The 22,222-nt window shown below is 40.2% G+C and overlaps 1 protein-coding gene across 4 annotated transcripts in view; it reads right to left on the bottom strand.

Moving 5' to 3' along the window:
* Positions 1 to 17,794: 17,794 nt before the first annotated feature.
* Positions 17,795 to 22,222, bottom strand: part of PIK3R1 (phosphoinositide-3-kinase regulatory subunit 1) — an 86,452-nt gene continuing 82,024 nt past the window's right edge. For all 4 annotated transcript variants that reach the window (XM_057741966.1, XM_057741973.1, XM_057741992.1 and 1 more), the window contains one exon: positions 17,795 to 22,117. In XM_057741966.1, coding sequence (XP_057597949.1) covers positions 21,928 to 22,117 — 190 coding nt within the window. In that variant the 3' untranslated portion in view covers positions 17,795 to 21,927. The remainder of the gene's footprint in view (positions 22,118 to 22,222) is intronic.

Raw genomic sequence — 22,222 nt, forward strand, 5'->3', positions numbered from 1 at the left:
GTATTAGATCTCCTCAGTCTGTTCAGTAGGTCTTCTTTCTTTTCACTTATCATGGTTGTGTTTCTTTTTTTCTCTGTGTTCTGAGAGGATACTTTGAATTATTCCTCTAATTCACTGGTGTAAGTTTCTGTAGCATCCAATGGGTTTTCTACTGACAACCCTCCATTTTATACTTTTCTAATAGTGTTTTTCATCTGATAGCAGTTAGACCTGATCTCAAATTACTTACTTTTCATATAATGCAAGGTTTTATCAAGTTTCATTGAGAAAATAATTTGATTTTTTTTGTTTTGTTTCCTATAATCAGTTTGTTTTATATGGAAGATATTTGCTCTAACCCTCTAGAAATATCCCCCTTTGTTTTGATTACTAAAACTTGCCCAGAGATGGGCTGTGAAATTTCTGCAGCAGGAACACTGGGTGGCTTCTCACTGAGAACACATATGGATTCTGCCTGAGATTGTGGGGATAGAGGAAGTTACCTACATGTTTTTATTACTTTAAGGCTTTTAATTTTTAAAAAATAATTATAAAATTTTTAATAATCTAAAAATTTCTAATTTTCTAGACTAAAGGATCATTGTTTTGTGATGAAATAAGGCAGAACTCCTGAATAAAAATAGTCATTGCTCCAATTTGTTTTCCATGTTATAATAACAACCCTAAATTAGCCAGGACACAGTTCAATTCTAGCAACCATCCTTCCAAGCAGAAGATGAATGTGAGGTCCACAGCCAGTTGGTGTATGTAGACACCCAATGAATCGCCCAAAGTGCCCTTAACTTTTTATTTATTTCTTAAATTTTTAAGTTTTTGGCTGCATTGGGTCTTTGTTGCTGTGCACGGGCTTTCTCTAATTGTGGCGACTGGGGGCTACTCTTTGTTGTGGTGCATGGGCTTCTCAGTGCAGTGGCTTCTCTTGTTATGGAGCACAGGCTCTAAACGTGTGGGCTTTGGTAGTTGCAGCACGCAGGCTCAGTAGTTGTGGCACGCGGGCCCTAGAGTGCAGGCTCAGTAATTGTGGTGCATGGGGTTAGTTGCTCTGCGTGAGATCTTCCAGGCCCAGGGATCGAACCAGTGTCCCCTGCATTGGCAGACGGATTCTTAAGCACTGCGCCACCAGGGTAGTCCCAAGTACCCTTAAATTTAAGATCAGTCCCTTCCTACCACTAGGGTTGTGCTGGAGCTGACACAAAAATCCACTGGCTATGTTTTCTGGTATTTTGCCATTTGGTTGTTATACACAGCTGTTATTTAAAAGTAAATGGGGGTGGGGTGGGTGGTGAAGGGGAAGCTGAGACGAAGTGAGAGAGTAGCATAGACATATATATACTACCAACTGTAAAATAGATAGCCAGTGGGAAGTTGCTGTATAACAAAGGGAGTTCAACTCGAGGATGGATGATGCCTAAGAGGACTGGGACAGGGAGGGTGGGGGGGAGTCGAGGGAGGGAGGGAGGGAATACGGGAATATGTGTATAAATACAGATGATTGAACTTGGTGTACCTCAAAAAAAAATAATAAATAAATTTAAAAAAATAAAAGTGATACTAACTGAAAATCAAATTATAATTACAGGTATCATTAAAATTTAAGTCATATAAACTTACAAACAAATATATATTCAAAACTCATCACTTCCTAATTGTTTTACAACATTTTATTATCTGTGCTCTTGAGGGTATTTTTCATCTATTGTATACATATGGTGGCAATACTATGTATCAATGTGCTGCTGTGTATCACTTCCCAACTCCACACTCAGTGACATGAGGGAGAGCTGATGTTTGACCATTTTCTACCACACCCCTGCTGGTCCACCCTTACTTCTAGCATCCATTTCTCTGAACTGAGGGGAGAGGGAGAGGTGCTGTGGAGGTCTGCTGCAGATTTATAGCCACCTACTTCCCAGAGATGCCTATCCTTGTAACGCCTTTAATCACAGGCTGATCAGAACTTCCTTCCATCTTATCCTGTGCTCACAAATTTTTGCAGAGAGTTTTTAAAAGTTCTATATATTGATGACAACTCCTTCCCTCAGGAAAAGGCCAGAAAACTTGGACTCTCAAAGGTTCATGGGTGTTATTTTAGCTGAAATGTATCATTGAAATGGATCTTTGAGAGATGAAGTTAAAAAGAAAATGAACAGTAAAAATGAACTGAACTAGTATATAATGTGGGAGAACGATGAACAAGTTGTACTGCCACATGAAGTTGGGCTCCAGACCAGATCAAGCTGATATGCAGATAAGAGACTATAGCGTCCGGTTCCCCACACCTCTGAGGTCTGGTACTGCCAGAGATGTCATAAGGACTTCTTGAAAAGTTGCATTAGCTTTTATTTTGCATTAACTTTTATTATCCACATGCCAAAATGAACATTAAGTGGCAAGAGAGATTTACCACGGAGCTTCTGGCCTGGAACAGTCTAGCATATAAGTTGTGGTCTGCGGTTTTGTTGGCCCTTCCTCTGAAGAACTAGCAGATCAGCTTTGTCAGGCATGCTGAAGCGAGTGTAGCCCAAAGTATGCTAGGAAATGGACATGTTGCACCATGGCTTTAGAGCCAAGCCACAGAGCCCCCTTTCTAGAACAATACTTAGCTTCTGCCACAGGGTGAATAAGAAAGTACTGTGCAGGGAATATCTATGAAACAAGTTTTGGACATCAAGAACATTGTGTAAGAGGCACTATCAGTTACAAAGTCCACTCTGACAGATTCCTCTCAAGTATCAGGGCAAGGGAAATGACCATCTCACAAGGAACTAACAAGTTCCTCCTATTGGAGCGTTATGACTATGAAACCATTGTGTGGTCGTTTCTTTTGCCTGACTAATAGGAAGCTCCATTTTCCTTCAATTATTGGAAATTTCCTTAGACATAATTTTATTTTCAATAACTTCTCCCTTCCCCTCCTCCTTCACTGTTTGTTTTGTATCTATTTTACCTTTTTTTCCCCCTCTCGGCATACTTGTAATTAATAAAATGCTACACAATATTTTTGTCAGAATAAGTACCTAAATCAAACAGCCAACCATGTGTGGATCAGTGACTTTAGTGTGTTAGATTACGAGTAATCCAATCCTGTGTACCAATGGTCCAGTACAAGTAAAACAATGAAATATTTCCTAGAAGTTGGTAAAGGCATAAATAAATATTTTAGAAGTTAAGTAAATACATTTTGAGTGGTCTACCACGTGTTCAGTCCTAGGCTAAGTACTACAGAAAATCAAAAGTTATGAATACAGTTTCTTGAGAACCTGATCTGATTGGATAGTGAAGTCTTTCCAACAACCGTAATTACTGGCTTCCATTTATTAGATGACAGCCATGTTTCAGGTACATTCCGTACATTATTTAATCCTCACCCCTGAGACACCACTTCAGTGGGTCAGGTTTCCTATGAAATGGCTACCCAGGTGATTCTAATGTGCAGCCTGGGCTGAGAATTCCTAATTCAGAATAAAAGGAATAGGTACGACTGCATGCAGTTCGCATCCAATGCCGAGGCAGAGGCAAATGACGCCCTGGCATCTGTCCATGCATGGGGAGGACAGCAACCTACCTGGAGCGGAGGGTGTGGTGTCAGCTGTGGGAACTGCCTGCAGCCTATATAGGAACCACAGATGCAGACATTTAGTTCTGGACAACTTGCAATGGAGGTAATTGCAAGTTACTAATTGCAAGTACCTATGACAGTACTAAAAGAAAGAAAGGAAGGAAGGAAGGAAGGAAGGAAGGAAGGAAGGAAGGAAGGAAGGAAGGAAGGAAGGAAGGAAGGGAGGAGAGAAAGAAAAGAAAGAAAGAAAAAACAAACTACATCTGAAAAGTGAGTGTGTTAAAGAGGTGCAATGGCCTAGCCTTGACAGTACTAACTCTCATAAAGGCTGGGGCAGAGAGTTATCAGCTAAATGTTTCTTTTCCTCCAAATTCATATGCTGAAGGCCTATCCCTCAACGTGATGGTATTTGGAGATGAGGCCTTTGGGAGGTAATTAAGGTTAGATGAAGTAACGAGGGTGGGACCCTTGTGATGGGATTAATGTCCTTCTAAGAAGACACACCTGAGTGCCTGCGCCCCTCAACCCCCACGCACGCATGCGCCGCACGCACGCACAGAGTGCACGTGAGCAGACAGCGGCAGCCTATGCCAAAAGAAGCCTTAGGGTGAAGCCTGCCTCCCCAGCACCTCACTCTTCGACTTCCCAGCCTCCAGAATGGTGAGAAATACGTTTCTGTTTTTCCTTATTTATAAGATTATGATATTTTTGTGTTGGTAGTCCAAGCTGAGACAAGCCAGCCAGGCTTGGTTTTTCTAAACTAGGTAACATTTTAAGATAGCTCCTCTCTGAATCTTTGCCTAACTCCTTCTCCCTCTGGCCTCCTGAGGCTTACTATTCATTCCTCTCTACTGTATGTCTTGTCGTGATAGAGAGCCGTTGTTTAAGAGTTTGCCTTCCGCAGCAGACCGAGGTCTTTGAAGGCAGCCACCTGTCGTCTTTATCGCTGGACTGCCAGAGGGATGCGTTATATTGCGCGCCTAATAGGTGCTTAATAAGGCTTTGTCGAATGCATCGATAAGCCATTGTAGACATCTCATCCTCACTGCTCCGGGGAAACAGATCATCACCTCTGACAACAAAACTATTTAAAGCCCCAAATCATGTGGCACAGGGCCTCTCTTGAGATAACAGTAAACTATGAAAGTGGCCAGCACATTTTCTCCATTGGGATGAAGTTATCCATGTTTTTTGGTTTGTGAGGGCTTGGACTATAAATCATTGAGCTCTGAAATGAGAGCTCCATAAATAAATTGATTCCAGTAGGTTAGTCGTAGAACGTATGGTATACTTCCCAGTCAAAACCATAACTCTAATGCACAGTCTTGGTGATGAATGGAGCTAGCCTGTAACTTTGCCCTTAATGTGATGAGTGGTGGTGGCTGGAGGTTGACTGTCCTAGTCTTGTCTCACAGCCCAGAACTTTGCACATGTCAAGTCAGGTACAGCTTTAGAAATTTTTATTTAAGAGAAGGTTAAACCCGAGGTCATGCTTCAGACAGCTGTGATTGAGTGCTACACAGAGCAGGGAGTTTCTGAATTTCCTTCTGGAAGGTAAATGCAGATAAGTATGTTGATGGTTACTCATTTATCCCCCCCTTTTTTTTTTTTCCCTCCCAAAAGCATCACAGCAGTTTTCTGTTGAGCTGATTTATGACATCAGTACCCAGCTGGAGGTAAAAAAACTGCTATCTTTTGAGAAGATCATCTGAAGTTTGGGTGGTTAGCAATCAATATATATCTCTTTAAGATATCACAACAGGATTCTTTTATTTTTCTAGTTTTATTGAGACATAATTGGCATACAGCAGTGTATATGTTTAAGGTAGACAGCATAATAATTTGACATATATGTTGTGGAATAATTACCACAATAGGTTAACATCCATCATCTTGTAGAGATAGAAAAAGGAAAAAATGGTTTTTGTGATGACAGCTATTAGGATTTACTCTGTTAACAGCATTCAAACATACCACACAGTGTTAGCTATAACCATCGTGTTGTACTTTACATTCCTAATCCTTACTTACCTTATAACTGGAAGCTTGTACCTTTGACCGCCTTTATCTAACCCCCACTCCCCCTTCCTTGTAACCACAAATATGATCTCTTTTTCTATGAGTTTTGCTTTTTGTTTTGTTTTTTGTTTATTTAGGTTCCACATACACATGAAATCATACGGTGTTTGTCTCCCTCGGACTTATTTCACTTAACATCACGCCCTCGAAGTCCACCCATGTTATGACAGATGGCAGGATTTCCTTCTTTTTTACGGCTGAATAATGTTCCAGTGTGTGTGTGTGTGTGTGTGTATGTACACCGTGACAGGGTGCAGATATCTCTTTGACACAGTGTTTTTGTTTCCTTTGGATGTATTCCCAGAAGTAGGATTGCTGGAGCATATGGTAGTTCTATTTTTAATTTTTTAAGAAACTTCCATACTGCTCTCTGTAGTGGCTGCACCAGTTTACATTCGCACTGACAATGCACCAGGCTTCCCTTTCCTCCTCATCCTCCCCAGCTTTTGTTATTTCTTATCTTTCTGATAATGGTTAGTCTCCCCTCCACCCCCCCCGTTTTATCAAGATCTAATAGACATACATCACTGTATAACTTTAAGTAAGGTGTACAGCCTAATGGCCTGACTTGTAATGTGAAATTATTACTGCGGTGAGTTTAGTTAGTGCCCATCATCACATATAGATAAAATAAAAAGGAAATGCAAAAACATTTTTTCCCATGTGATGAGAATTCTTAGGATTCACGCTCTTGACTTTCCTGCAGATCATACAGCAGTGTTAACTACAGTCATTATGTCGTGTACTGATCATCTTAGTCATCTTATTACTGAAAGTTTGTACCTTTTGACCGCCTTCCTCCAATTCTGCCTCCCCTTACCCTTCACCTCTGATAACCATGAATCTGATCTTTTTCTGAGTTTGGTTTTTTTTTTTTCACTATTAGATTTCACATATAAGTGAGCATACAGGATTTGTCTTTGCCTGTCTCACTTGCTTCACTTAGCCTAATGTCCTCAAGGTCCATCCATGTTGTCACAAATGGCAGGATTTCCTTGTTATTGTTAGGTTTTTTTTTTAAATGAATAAATAATATTCATTGTGTGTGTATGTGTGCTTGTATAGCACAACTTCTTTATTCTTTCATCCATCAGTGGACGCTTAGGTGCTTTCTCTGTCTTGGCTATTGTAAATAATGTTATGACGTGGGGGTGCAGATATCTTTTCGAGTTCATGTTTTCATTTAGTTTGGATATATCCCCAGAACTGGAATTGCTGGATCATATGGTAGTTCTACTTTTACTTATTTGAGGATCCTACATCCTGTTTTCCATAGTGGCTGCACTAGTTTATAATCCCCCAGTAGTGCACATCCTTGCCAGCATTTGTTCTCACTTTTCTTTTTGAGGATGGCTGTTCTAATAGTATGAAGTGATATTGTGTTTTTTTAAATTTATTTTCTTTGGAAGTATAGTTGATTTACAATGTTGTGTTAGTTTCAGGTGTACAGCAAACTGATTCAGCTATACGTACATATTTTTTTTCAGCTTCTTTTCCCTTAAAGATTATTAAGAAATATTAGGTAGAGTTCTCTGTGCTATACGGTAGGTCCTTGTTGGTTATCTATTTTATATATATAGTGTGTGTATGTGTTAATCCCAAACTCATAATTTATCCCTCCCTCCTTTCCCCTTTGATAGCAATAAGTTTGTTTTCTATGTCTATTTCTATTTCTGGGTCTATTTTTGTTTTGTAGATAAGTTCATTTGTATGATTTTTTAGATTCCACATATAAGCGATATCCTATGATATTTGTCTTTCCCTGTCTGGCTTACTTCACTTAGTATGGTAATAGTAGCTCCATCCATGTTGCTGCAAATGGCATTACTTCATTCTTTTTAATGGCTGAAAATATTTCATAATATATATGTACCAAATCCTCTTTATCCATTCCTCTGTCAGTGGGCATCTAGGTTGCTTCCATGTCTTGGCTATTGTAAACAGTGCTGCAATGAACATTGGGGTGCATGTATCATTTCAAACCATGGTTTTCTCCAGATATATGCCCAGGAGTGGGATTGCTGGATCATATGGTAGCTCTGTTTTTACTTTTCAAGAAAGCGCCATACCGTTCTCCACAATGGTTGTACCAGTTTACATTCCCACCAACAGTGTAGGATGGTTCGCTTTTCTCTACACCCTCTCCAGCATTTATTGTTTGTAGACTTTTGATGATGGCCATTTTGACTGATGTGAGGTGACACCTCATTGTAGTTTTGATTTGCATTTCTCTAATAATTAGCAATGTTGAGCATATTTTCATGTGCTGTTGGGCCATCTATATGTCTATATAGATCTGCTCATGTTTTGATTGGGTTGTTTGTCTTTATGATATTGAGCTTCATGAGCTGTTTGTGTATTTTGGAAATTAATCCCTTGTCAGTCACTTCATTTGCAAATATTTTCTTGCATTCTGTGGGTTGTATTTTCATTTGTTTATGGTTTCCTTTGCTGTGCAAAAGCTGTTGAGTTTAATTAGATGCCATTTGTTTATTTTTGTTTTTATTTCCATTACTCTAGAAGTTGGATCCAAAAAGATATTGCTGCAATTTATGTCAAAGAGTGTTCTGCCTATATTTTCCTCTAAATGCTTTATAGTGTCTGCTCTTACATTTACGTCTGTAATCCATTTCGAGTTTACTTTTATGCATGGTGTTAGAGAATGTTCTAGTTTCATTCTTTTACATGTAGCTGTCCAGTTTTCTCAGCACCACTTATTGAAGAGATGTCTTTTCTCCATTGTATATCCTTGCCTTCTTTGTTGTAGATTAATGGACCATTGGTGCATGGGTTTATTTCTGGGCTTTCTATCCTGTTCCATTTGATCTATATTTCTGTTTTTGTGTCAATACCAAACTGTTTTGATTACTGTAGATTTGTAGTATACTCTGAGGTCAGGGCACGTGATTCCTCCAGCTTCATTTTTCTTTCTCAAAATTGCTTAGGCTATTCGGGGTCTTTTGTGTTCCATACAAATTTTTAAATGTTTTGTTCTAATTCTTTGAAAAATGCCATTGGTAGTTTAATAAGGATTACATTAAATCTGTAGATTGCCTTGGGTAGTATAAGTCATTTTGACAATATTGATTCTTCCAATCCAAGAACATGTTATATCTTTTCATCTGTTTGTGTCATCTTCAGTTTCTTTCATCAGCATCTTATAGTTTTCAGAGTACAGGTCTTTTGCCTCCTTAGGTAGGTTTATTCCTAGATATTTTATTCTTTTTGTTGTGATGGTAAATGGGATTGTTTCCTTATTTTCTCTTTCTGATCTCTCATTGTTAGAGTATAGAAATGCAAGAGATTTCTGTGTGTTAATTTTGTGTTCTGCAACTTTACCAAATTCATTGAGCTCCAGTAGTTTTCTGGCCACATCTTCAGGATTTTCTGTGTATAGTATCCTTTTGTCTGCAAACAGTGACAGTTTGACTTCTTCTTTTCCAATTTGGATTCCTCTTATTTCTCCTCTGATTGCCATGGCTAGGACTTCCAAATCTCTGTTGAATAAAAGAGGCAAAAGTGAATATCCTTGTCTTGTTCCTGAACTTAGAGGAAATGCTTTCAGCTTTTCACTGTTGAATACGATGTTAGCTGTAGGCTTGTCATATATGGCATGCATTATGTTGAGTTATGTTCCCTCTATGCCCACTTTCTGGAGAGTTATTTTTTATCATAAATAGGTGTTGAATTTTGTCAAAAGCTTTTTCTGCATCTGTTGAGATGATCGTATGATTTTTATTCTTCAGTTTGTTAATGTGGTGTATCACACTGATAGATTTGTGGATATTGAAAGAACCTTGCATCCCTGGGATAAATCCCACTTGATCATGGTGTATGATCCTTTTAATGCGTTGTTAGATTCAGTTTACTAGTATTTTGTTGAGGATTTTTGCATCTATGTTCATCAGTGATATCGATCTGTAATTTTCTTTTTTGTTGTTGTTGTATCTTTGTCTGGTTTTGGTATCAGGGTGATGGTGGCCTCATAGAATGAGTTTGGGAGTGTTCCTTTCTCTGCAATTTTTTGGAATAGTTTCAGAAGGATAGGCATTAACTCTTCTCTAAATGTTTGATAGAATTTGCCTGTGAAGCCATCTGGTCCTGGATTTTGTTTGTTGGGAGTTTTAAAATCACAGTTTCAATTTCAGTACTTGTCATTGGATTGTTCATATTTTCTGTTCCTTCCTGGTTCAGTCCTGGCAGATTGTACCTTTCTAAGAATTTGTCCATTTCTTCTAGGTTGTCCCTTTTATTGGCAGTTGCTTGTAGTAGTCTCTCATGATCTTTTGTATTTCTGCAGTGTCAGTTGTAACTTCTCCTTTTTCATTTCTAATTTTATTGAGTAGAGCCCTCTCCCTCTTTTTCTTAATGAGTCTAGCTAAAGGTTTACCAATTTTGTTTATCTTTTCAAAGAAACAACTTTTAGTTTTATTGATCTTTTCTATTGTTTTCTTCATCTCTATTTCATTTATTTCTGCTCTGATCTTTATTTCTTTCCTTCTACTCACTTTGGGTTTTGTTTATTCATCTTCCTCTGGTTGCTTTAGGTGTAATGTTAGGTTGTTTATTTAAGAGTTTTCTTGTTTCCTGAGGTAAGGTTGTATTGGTATAAACTTCCCTCTTAAAACTGCTTGTATTAATTTTCTGTCTGCATGATCTGCTTATTGATGAAAGTGGGGTGTTAAATTTCCCCCACTATTATTGTGTTACTGCTAATTTCTTTTTTTATGGCTGTAAATATTTGCCTTATGTATTGAGATGCTCCTCTTCTGGGTGCATATATATTTACAATTATCATATCTTCTTCTTGGATTGATCCCTTGATCATTATGTAGTGTCCTTCTGTGTCTCTTGTAACAGTCTTTATTTTAAAGTCTGTTTTGTCTGATAAGAGTATTGCTACTCCAGCTTTCCTTTGATTTCCATTTGCATGGAATGCCTTTTTCCATTCCCTTTCAGTCTGTATGTGTTTCTAGATCTGAAGTGGGTCTCTTGTAGACAGTTTATATACAGGTCTTGTTTTTGTATCTATTCAGCCAGTCTGTGTCTTTTGGTTGGAGCATTTAGTCCAGTTATGTTTAATATAATTATGGATATGTATGTTCTAATCACCATTTTGTTAATTGTTTTGGATTTATTTTTGTAGGTCTTTTTTCTCCCATTCCTCTTTTGCTCTCTTCTCTTGTGACTTGATGACTAAATTTAGTGTTCTGTTGGGATTCCTTTTACTTTTTTGTGTCTGTTGTAGTTTTTCTGTTTGTAGTTACCATGAGGTTTTGATATAGCAGTCTATATGTATATACAAGATAGTTTTTAAGTTACTGGTCTTTTCATTTCAAATGCATTTCCAATATCCTGAATCCTCCTCTTCTCACAGTTGCTCATTTTCATACCATATTTAAGTAGGATGATTTCCTATTGTATATTTACCTTTACTGGTGAGCTTTTCCATTTGTAATTTTGTTTCTAGTTGTGGCCTTTTCTTTTCCACCTAGAGAAGTTCCTTTAGCATTTGTTGCAAAGCTGGTCTGGTGGTGCTGAATTCGCTCAGCTTTTGCTTGTCTGTAAAGATTTTGATTTCCCTGTCAAATCTGAATGAGAGACTTTCTGGGTGGAGTATTGTTGGTTGTAGGGTCTTCCTTTTCATCACTTTCAATATATTGTGCCACTCCCTCCTGGCCTTCAGAGTTTGTGCTGAGAAGTTGGCTGATAACCTTGTGGAAGTTCCCTTGTATGTTATTTGTTGCTTTCTCCTTGCTGCTTTTAATATTTTCTCTGTCTTTAATTTTTGCTAGTTTAATTACTGTGTGTCTAGGTGTGTTCCTCCTTGGGTTTGTCCTTCCTGGGACTTTTTGCACTTCCTGGACTTGGGTGACTCTTTTCTTTCCCATGTTAGGAAAGTTTTCAGTTATTAGCTCTTCAAATATTTTCTCAGGATTTTTCTCTCTCACTTCTCCTTCCGGGACCCCTATAATGTGAATGTTGTTGTATTTAATGTTGTCCCAGAGGTCTCTTAGACTGCCATTTCTTTTCATTCTTTTTCCTTTGTTCTGTTCCTCAGTGGTGATTTCCAACATTCTCTCTTCCACTTCACTTATCTGTTCTTCTGCCTCAGTTATTCTGCTGTTGATTCCTTCCAGTTTGTTTTTCATTTCAGTTATTTCTTGTTCATCTCTGTTTGTTTGTTCTTTACATCTTCCAGCTCTTTGTTAAACATTTCTTGTCTCTTCTTGGCCTCTGCCTCCATTCTTTTTCTGAGCTTTTAGATCATCTTTACTCTCAGATCTCTTGGATAGGTTGCCTATCTCCACTTCAGTTAGTTGTTCTTCTGGGGTTTTATCTTGTTCCTTCCTCTGGGACATGTTCCTTTGCCGTCTCATTTTATCCAACTTTCTGTGATTGTGGTTTTCATTCCACAGGTTGCAGTGTTGTTGTTCTTCTTGTTTCTGCTGTCTGATCCAATGGATGAGGCTGTTCTAAGAGGCTTGTGCAGGCTTCCTTGTGGGAGGGACTGGTTCCTGCCCACTGGTGGAGCTGGGTCTTGTCCCTCTTGTGGGCAGGGCCATGCTCTGGGGGCTCCTTCTCTCAATGCCAAACCCCCAAGCTGGAGAACCTGACGTGGGGCTCAGAACTATCACTTCTGTGGGAGAACCTCTGCAATATAATTATTTTCCAGTTTGTGAGTTACCTATCTGGCAGGTATGGGATTTGATTTTATTGCATTTGCACCCCTCCTGTCATCTCATTGTGGCTTCTTTGTTTGGATGTAGGATTTCTTTTTTTGGTAGGTTCCAGTGTTTTTTGGTTGATGATTTTTTAGCAGTTAGTTGTGATTTTGGTGTTTTCATGTGAGGAGGTGAGCTCACATCATTGTGTTCTGCCATCTTGTCTTGGAATCCTGTTTTTATGATGTTAATTAGCATTCTTTATCCACTCAAAGAACTCCCTTTAGCATTTCTTAGAAGTCAGGTGGTAATGAACTCCCTCAGCTTTTGTTTGTTTGGGAAAGTCTTTATTCCTCCTTCGTTTCTGAAGGATGACTTCACCAGGTGTAGAATTCTTGGTTGACAGTTATTTTCTTTCAATGTGTTGGGTATGTCATCCCATTTTCTCTTGGCCTGAAAAGTTTCTGTTGATAACACTGTTGATAACACTGTTGATAGTTTTATGGGGCTCCCTTTTATGTAATTTCTCTCCTTTCTCTCGCTGCTCATAAAATTGTCTTTTGATAATTCAATTATAATGTGTCTCTGTGCAGTCCTATGCAGGCTCAGTGTATTTGGGGTCCTTTGAACCTTTTGGGTCTGGATATCTGTTTCTGTTTTGGGAACTTATCAGCCATATTTGCTTTAGTTTTCCTTTGTCCCTTTCTCTTTCTCTTCTCCTTCTGAAATTCCCATAATGTCAATATTATTTCTTTTTATTGTGTCCCATAAGTCCTGTAGGCTTTCTTCATTCTTTTCTTTTTCTTTTTTTTGGTCTTTTTGCTCCTCTGACTGGTTAATTTCAAACATCTTATCTTCTAGGTCACTGATTCTTTCTTCTGTGGGGTTGAGTTTATTTTTGAACCTCTCTGTTGAATTCTCTGTTCAGTTATTTTTTCAGCTCTAGGATGTCTGTGTGTTTTTTTGTTATTTGGTTGTTGTTTTTTTTTATGGTTTGTGTTTCTTTGTTGAACTTCATGTTTTGGTCATGTAGTTGTCCTAATTTCATTTAGTTGTTGGTTTTTGTGTTCTTGTAGTTCACTAAACTTCTTTAAGAGAATTATTTTTGACAGTTCCTAGATTTCCATTTCTTTAGGGTTAGCCATTAGAGCTTTATTAGTTTCCTTTGGTGGTATGATATTTACCTGATGTTTTTGTGATCTTCGATTCCTTAAATTGATATCTGTGCATTTGAATCTGTGGTCTCCTCTTCCAGACTTTGCATTTTCACTTTGGCAGAGACAGTTCTTCACCAGTTAATTCAGCTTGGGTTTCTGGACATGTCTCCTGGTAATGTCCTTGGGCAGGTTGAGCTTGCTATTAGGGTCTATTTTGGGTTGAGGCAACTGTTCAAATTCTGAGGTTAGGGGTGGGGTGTGCCACTGGCTGAGAACAGCTGGAAAGGACTGCTGGCTTGGTTCCTTGCCCATGTGAAGCTATAGGATGGGCTCCACAGTTGCCTGGATTCTCTGGTCAGGCTTACTAGTTGGCAGGGACTGGGTAAGATACTCAGGAGTAGATGGGGCTATGAATTAGCTTCCCGGCCCTGGTAGGACAGCAGGATGGGACCCAGAGCCTGGACAACTCATTGTTTGGGGACCTGAATCAGGTAACAATGTGCACTGTATATTCTGGTCAGGTGAGGCCACCAGTTTTGCTCTGTAGACAGGGAACGCATGCTCTGTTGAAGTCCCAATGTAAGCAGGACTGTTGGATTGGCTACGCAGCTTCCTGTGTGCTCTGGTTAGGTTTCCTGGTCAAGCAGGCTGAAGGCTGTATTCAGCAATGACTGGGGCTATGAATTCATTTCCCTGCCTGGGCACAGTGAGAAAAGCAGCTCCAAAAGCACTAAAGCTCTTTGTTTGTGGTCTTGACTCAAGTAGACCCATGCCCCAAGTTCCCTGGCTGAACAGGGCCACTGGCTTTACTCTGGGGGCAATCACCTCAGTCCACCTGCCTCTCAGCTCAAGTGTTGCTGGGTTACACAGCTTCAGATGTTCTCACCAGCCCTTCCTGTCAGATGGGGATGGGAGCCTTGTTCTACAGCTGGTGGGGCTGTGACTCAGCTTTTCTGCCTGGGTGTGGGCAGACCAGGCTCCAGGACCAGCAAAACTCCTCCACTGGGGACTTGAATCAGATAGACCTGTACCCTGCCAAGTACCCTAGTTAGACGGGGCCATTAACTTGGTTCTACAGATGAGCAGAGCCACTGGTTGGGACTACTGCTGAAGTGCAGTGGGGTGCTTTAGCCTCACTCCCTTGTTCTAGGATTCTCTCAGTTGTGTCTTGTCCATGAATAGTTGTTAATTGTTCCTCTTGTGAGGGGGAGTGAAGTCAGGAATGACCTGTGTCACCATTTGGGACACATCACTTATCAATAATAGCTCTTCTGTGGTAATAGCTCATTTTGCATTTCCCTGATGATTAGCGATATTGAAAATCTTTTTCATGTACCTGTTGGCCTTTTCAATATCTTAAAAAAAAAAAAAGTCTATTCAGGTCCTTTGCTCGTTTTGGATTATTTGTATGTTTTTTGCTATTGAGCTGCATGAATGTTTTATAAATTTTGGATATTAACCTCTTACCAAATACATGGTTTGCAAATATTTTTTTCTCGTTCTGTTCATTGTATTTTCATTTCGTAGATTGTCTCTTTTGCTGTGCGGAAGTTTAGTTTAATTCAGTCCCTCCTGTTTATTTTTGATTTTGTGGCTTGTGCTTCAAGTGTCATATCCAAAAAATCATAGCCAAGACCCATGTCAAGGAGCTTTTCCCGTTTTCTTCTAAGAGTTTCATGGTTTTAGTTCTTACATTTGTCTTTGCAGGATTCTTATTTTTAGATAGATTTTTTTTAACTTCAGAAAAAAATTTTTTTGAGTTGATGCAGTATCAAGTCTTAACGTACTATACTTACCTAACTCCCACCATGTCCCAGAGGATTTGGTAGGCCAAGTTCTCTGACTCAATGGGTTGTGCTTTAGATAGATGGACAAAGTGTCATTTCCAATGTACTCCTCATCACATTATCTAGAACTTGGGTTCCCATTTTGATTCTCCTAAAGTGTGGCTTTAAGACATCAGCAAGATAAGGGGACTCTAATTTTGTGAATGCTTCTTGGCCATTGTCACTGATAAAGGGCCAGTACTACAACTTTAGTGGTCTATAGTCACAAGTCATGTTGTGGGTTATAATTTTCGCCAAATTATAAGTGGAGAATTGGGGGTTTGAGTTGTCTCATTCAGTACACCAGATCACAACATGTGCTCTAGGAGTCCTGAAGACTTTCTGGACTCATAACCTTACCTCACAGGTATGGAATTGGAAACCTAGACAGGTAAACAGAGTTGGTCAAATTCCCATAGCTGGTTAAAGAAAGAGCTATGACCCAGCTAGGCCTCCGAAGCTGTAAGTGGGTCTGTTATCTTTCCTGTATAGAGTCTATACTATGAACACAAATTACATCATAAATGAAAATATATATCACTCAATAGTAGTGGCTTTTAATTAAAATACTAGAAGTATTATTTCAACAATCTGGTGATCTTAACTAGTGATTCTCAAATTTTAGTATACATTTATTTTTAAAATATTATCTATTTAATTTAGTTTTGGCTGCATTGTGTCTTAGTTGTGGCACCTGGGATCTTCATTGTGGTGCATGGGCTTCTCTCTAATTGTGGGTTTTCTCTCTCTAGTTGTGGCTCACAGGCTCCAGGGCGTGTGGTCTCTGTAGTTGTGGCACATGGGTTCCAGAGTGCATGGGCTCTGTAATTTACAGCATTCGGACTCTAGTTGAGGCACGCAAGTTCAGTAGTTGGCACATGAGCTTAGTTGCCCTGTGGCATGTGGGATCTTAGTTCCCTGACCACAGATTGAACCTGCATCCTCTGCATTGTAAGGTGGATTCTTTACCACTGGACCACCAAGGAAACCCCTTGGTATGCGTTTAAAATCGCCCAGAGAACTGAAGCAGATTTCTGGGTCTTGCTTTGAATTAGTAGGTCAGGGGTGGGGCCCTTGAGTAGGCCCTTGTAATAGGTTTCCAAGTGGTCCTGAGGGTAATGCTGTTAGTCTGGGGACCACGCTTTGGGAACCTAGCTGATCTAAAGCAAACCCATGCCATTTCCTGTCATTATTTATATGCCACTTGTACACTGTCCACCAGTTGAGAGCCACGTGGTTAGGTCCCCAGGAGGAAGAGCAACCAGTGAACTTTTCTCTGAACTTCCTAGTGCCTTTTCCAGCACTCACTTAGGGGTGAAGAACTCTGGCTTGAGTCAGACCACCTAGGTGCTCTATTCTGTGTTCTAATGGCTGCATGATCTTGGACAAGTCACTTCGCTTCAATGCTTCAGTTTCCCCATCTGTAGAATGGAGATATTGTCTTCTAACTCATAATTGTGGGAGGATTAAATGAGATAATGCAAAGAGTTTAAATGGATAATAATCACTGGGTCTATCAATCAGAGACCAGTGGAGAAAAAAAAAATGACTCTAGCTTTTAAAGAAAGGCCTGAATAAAGCAGACTGGTTTCTGGGCCTTTCCATTAGCTGAGTGACCAAACTGGAGGTGAGAGAAACAAGAGGTTTAGCAACAACAGAAAGCTGCAACTGTCCCTTGGTTTAGAGTAAAATGGGAGGAGGCCCTGTGGCCAGAGGAACAGAGAGGGACAGGAGCCTAGTAGGGCTGCTCAGATCCCAAAGAGTCTTTCTGGCAGGAGCTGGAGACATAGGGGAGATTCACTACCTAGAAGCCAGAGGGCAGGAGATCGTGCGTATAGAGTTCTCTGTGATACAGAACAGAGCAGGGGAAAAGCAGGAAATGAATCTCAAGAGTTACTACCATACTCGGTCTATTAGTCATTGTTGGCATGACTGTAATTACTGATGTGCCCCTCTCATCGCCATCACTAGACCATGCCTTCACGTCTAGAACCCTCACTGTGCTTAGGTGTTGAGTGCCATGTACATACAAAGTGGCCTCCTTATAAATTCATTCAGCAATCAAAACAAATAGGAAAGTTATTTTAGATTAAGAATGGTTTGTGTATCTTGACTAGATGCCTCAATGCGAAACCAGAATCTGGAGTGAATCTTTGTTCCCTGTCTAGAGCCCCCCGTGTCACACCTCTGCCTGCTGCACAGTGCCTCACAGTGTCCCTGCACTGTGGCCGTTCCAAATACACAGCCTGTAGAACAGAGAGACAAAGCCAGGTACTTTCACTAATAGTTTGTAGATGACAGTTCTGAAGGTTTGGGGATGGACGGTGAATGGGAGTGATTGAGGGACAGTGGCTATTACATTTTCTTAGGGAAAGACCATGCCTTGAAATGATATCACCTAGAGCTATGGCTATAGTGAAATGATGTAAATGACACTGAGCCATCTTTCATGTGTTTTTCTCACTTGACAAAAATGAGATAATTTAATGACAGTGAAAGGGGGTGGGTGGGAGGCTACAGAAAAAGCAGCAACATTATTAAGCAAAAGAGCAAGAGAACAGTTTAAAAAATATTTCCTCGGGGATCACTGAAATTTCAGACCATAATTTAAGTTCCAAAACAAACTTTATTCTGTTTGAAGACCTAATACAATGCATTAAAGCAACTTAAAACAACAAGACATAGCTCCATTGAATCTATAGCTTGAACAATGTCAAGGAGGCACAGTCCCCCCCGCCCCACCCCCCAGGTGCCTTGTAAAGGCAAAATTACAACTGACCATGACATCCTCCCTCTCGTCAAAAGACCAACTTTATTTTAACAATGTCATAGAAACAGATTTGTAAAAACATCGAACAGATTGTAGCTTTAAAAAATACACACATATAAATGAGCTTTTTTTGTTTGTTTTGCTTTTTTTTTTTTTTTTTTTTTTTTTTTTAAATAGCAGCATCCTGGGCAGCTAATGCTATCTCATGGTGACAAGTTCAATGTTAAGTTGGTTAGTGTTTCCAATGAACCCAATTCTGTTCATAACACTAGTAATACATACTAGTAATTTATATAACTAGATTTCTAAAAAATTAGAATTTGGCATTTCAGAACTTTGTCCCATGTGAGGCATTGTGCTAGAAACTGCCCCTTTCTTAAATGACCCGGAACTCACATTTCAGGGTCTGCTTTCCAGCTGACTTGGATACCATGCATAGCAAAAAGCACAGTTGTTAGAACCAGCAGAATTTTTCTCCCAAAAAGGAACATCAGTAGGACTTCCCGAACACGTTACTAGTTCATAACCAGCTATATGACAAAGCAATTGGTTCCCCACAGTGACAGTTCACATAAACACATTTTGACTTGACACACTGAAAACGAGGATTTCCATGTTGAGCAAGTCACATAGACCAGCTACCCAAAAGGACTAACTTTTAAACAGAAACAAGTCAAAGAATCATGAACTTCTCACTTCACTTGCAAACAATTTTCACCTGTATAAGACAAAACAAAGCAACTTCAAAGGAAAAAAAAAAAAATACCCATATACATATACAAGAATTGTACTAGACATTGGCTTGGTATGTATTGAACTCAGTGACTGTGGATCTGTTTTGGCTGAAAGGTGTACTGGAAACACAGTCCATGCACATATACATATATACATATATCAAGAGCCGTGAAGTTGTCAGATGTTGCAAACACAAGCTTTTTTGCCTTTTCAACATGGTTATGATTTTTCCCTCGTGTATAATATCAGGTCCCAATGCTCCCACTTCTGCAGCCCCATCACAGCCTCTCTGCACCTTAGCTTCTGGCTTTTATCTTCAGGATGCTCTGTTGGGTGGGGAAAATCAATGCATGAATGTGAGCATGTATCAAGAGTGCCTCTGCTGTAGCCATTCACACTTATAAGCCACTCATTGTTGTCAGGAGGTGAATGACTGGACTCAAAGAGCCCTGCTGGTCAAACATCTACCAGGACAGATGTAATGGCATGCTACGTGTTGTCAAAAAGGCATTGGGCAGAGGCGTGACATCCTAGGTAAGGTGTGTGACTCACTGTGATAGGAAATCATGAAGCCTGCCTTTGCTGTTCAAAGAAAAATCTATTGTGTTTATGCTTGTGGATGCAGAAATAAGGCAAGTGCCTAAATACCATGCCATCTTGTGACGTGTTGAAGCAGAAACATGAACACAACTGTAGCATTTTAAGGAACTATTCCATCTCAGGTCTTATATTTTAGAAATTAAATGAAAGTTAATAGCACACATGGATGTGCTACCAAAGAAACCAACAGACCTAGCTGAGAAAGTACTAATAACTAATGGTTGGGATTTCTGTATGACGTGGAAGGATAGTTGTAAAGCAGACACTCAGACTAAAACCAGGGGAATCATTAATTGTCTGGAGATGTGAGGGAGATGGTCAGGTCAGTAAAGTCAAGTTTGAGGGCTGTCTGGCTGTAAGAGTGACTATTGCTCTTGATATGAGTAGCTTCATGTAAAAAGGGGAAAAAAATACATTCTACAGTTGATTAAGTCAGCTGCTAGACTGATCCTTTCAAAACAATTTTAAAAGGAGCAATATTAAAAAACAAAACCAACCCCCCCTTACCCCAGAAGGAAAGAGAAATAAAGCTGCGGTGAATCTCATATTGAGCAAGGAAAACAGAAGATGTAAGATTCCATTTTAATCTACCCCTTATTTCTCCCAACACAGGCACAATTCCCACTGAACCAAAAGGCTTTTGCATATGTAAACTGGGGGGAGAGACCTCTTGCCCGTGCCTTAAGTTGGAAAGAATACTCAACAACCCCTCCCTTTCCCCCACAGTGACGTATAACATATCATTATTTGGGTGAATGAGGACTGTTACTATGATTCCTACAATGGCCATGACTTGAACAAGTTCCCCACAACCGGGGCAGGAACGATTATGACCATGTCTATTTGCGTTCTGATCTAAGTTGAATGGAAAGCTAGGAAAATAGCAGATATCCAGATAAAAATAGCTTTTCAGATCATGCTTTTTCTAAAATGGATGTTGGCTGGTTGTTAACGGGTAGTCTAATGTTAGAGACAGGTTTTCTAAATGCAGCAATGATTCTTTGAAATCAGTGTTTCCAACAAGGATGAACACTGCTCCAGGACCCTGCCTGCCTTCCTAAGAACTAGCGTTCCAGTAGCTTTGTAATTAATTGTCATGAGGGTATAGTAAGTAGCAGATCAAAGTGGGAGAAGACGTCACTTTGCAGTGACCCACTTCTCCGTAATCACAAGAAAGAGAAAGTGCATGCCATCTCACCACCCCTCCCCCACCCCACCTGTACATCCCTTTGCTCCATCCCCCTCCCTAGATTCAAGAAGTTCACAATTCTTCATGAAACAAACATGGCTAGGTACCGTATTTTAAGTCTTGAAGCAACATTGTTGAACTCAGCCATACTCTGTCATATTCATATATCTTTCTCTTTTTTTATTGAATAAAGCAGCTTTGAAGCTTATCAGGCACTGCCCAACAAAACATTTAGTCCAAAAAAATCTGTTACGAACTTTTTAACCTTGGGCTAACAGCCAAGTACTCTGTACAAGAAAAACTGTAAAATAGTTCATAGTTTTAATTCTGAAGCCATTTTTTTTAACTGGCATCCTGTACATTTCGTCTTTAGAAAAAAAAAAAGGAAACGAGTAACAAAATGAATATTAACCAAAAAAAAAAAATCAGGGACAGTATTTTCAAGCAACAAAAATTGGGGCAGGGGAAGCTTATTCTGAAGGTACATTTAAAACATAACAACAATGAAAATTAAGAATTGCATAGCACTGTGAATTTAGCCTTCAGCACAACAAAACAGAAGCTATTTGGTATTGATACAAATCCATCTATTTGATAGTTAGTCATCCAAGATTATGTACATATTTTATATACTCAATGTCATTTTGAAGTCCTGTTTTCCAAGCTCCGTTTTTCTGTTGGTGGGTCTTCTTGGTTTGAAGAGTTTAAACAAAACACTTTCTGGCACTTTGCTACAACAGAATTTCCTCGAACGTACGCAAGCAGACGTTCCCCAAAGTGTCCCCTGTGAGCGGAAGTGCCTTTCTGCTACATATCGGTTCATTTCGTCAGAAAATGAAATAATCCACAGTGCGATGTATCTGGGGCCACCATGCACGGCAACACCCAGGCTGGACTGAGCGACCCCAGGCCAGGGCTGGTCAGCCCATCCCCGCTCCGGTCTCCAAAGTCCCAACTCTTGAGCTGGTAAAGCTTCTGAAAGCACGAAGAAGCACCATGGTTAAAGGCCTCTTTGTCCCTGCACGCAGAGATTTTTGCATTTCTTTTTCTCTTTGTGTCGTGTGTGGTTGTGGCTTTAAATTAAACCAAAAAACAACCCCCCCGCCCCCACAAAAAAGAGAAAGGAAGGCTAATTAAGCACTCCAGACGAAGAACGGTGGTCGACGCCCAGTGCGAGGCCGCGCATGTGTCTTCGCCTACTGCCATGTGATCGAAAGCTCGGCTCACATCTGAAGACAGGCAGCTGGGTGTCCGCAGCTCAGTTGCCAGGTCAGGCTGCAGGGGAGCCCTGTGCTTGCCGGAGGCCTCGGGGAGTTGAAGGTGAGGAGCAGGCGGGAGGGCGGCCCCTCATCGCCTCTGCTGCGCGTACACCGGGTAGGCTAGTGTGACGTTGAGCGAGTCGTTGTGCTGCACGAGGGACGTGTGTTGGTAGTGGAGCACCAGTTCCTTCAGGGAGCTGTACAGGTTGTAGGGCTCGGCGAAGCCGTAGCCCGTGGCCGTCTTGTTGATGACGCAGTGCTTGACCTCGCCGTCCACCCTGCACAGGAGAGAGAGCACACAGGCCTGGGTGAGCTCGGCCAGGGTGGGGCGGTTTTGGTAAAAGCATCGTGGAAACGTACATCCGATGGGGGCCAGCCTCCAC

This window comes from Hippopotamus amphibius, chromosome 1 (assembly GCF_030028045.1).
Source record: "Hippopotamus amphibius kiboko isolate mHipAmp2 chromosome 1, mHipAmp2.hap2, whole genome shotgun sequence".
NCBI classification, from domain to species: Eukaryota; Metazoa; Chordata; class Mammalia; order Artiodactyla; family Hippopotamidae; genus Hippopotamus; species Hippopotamus amphibius.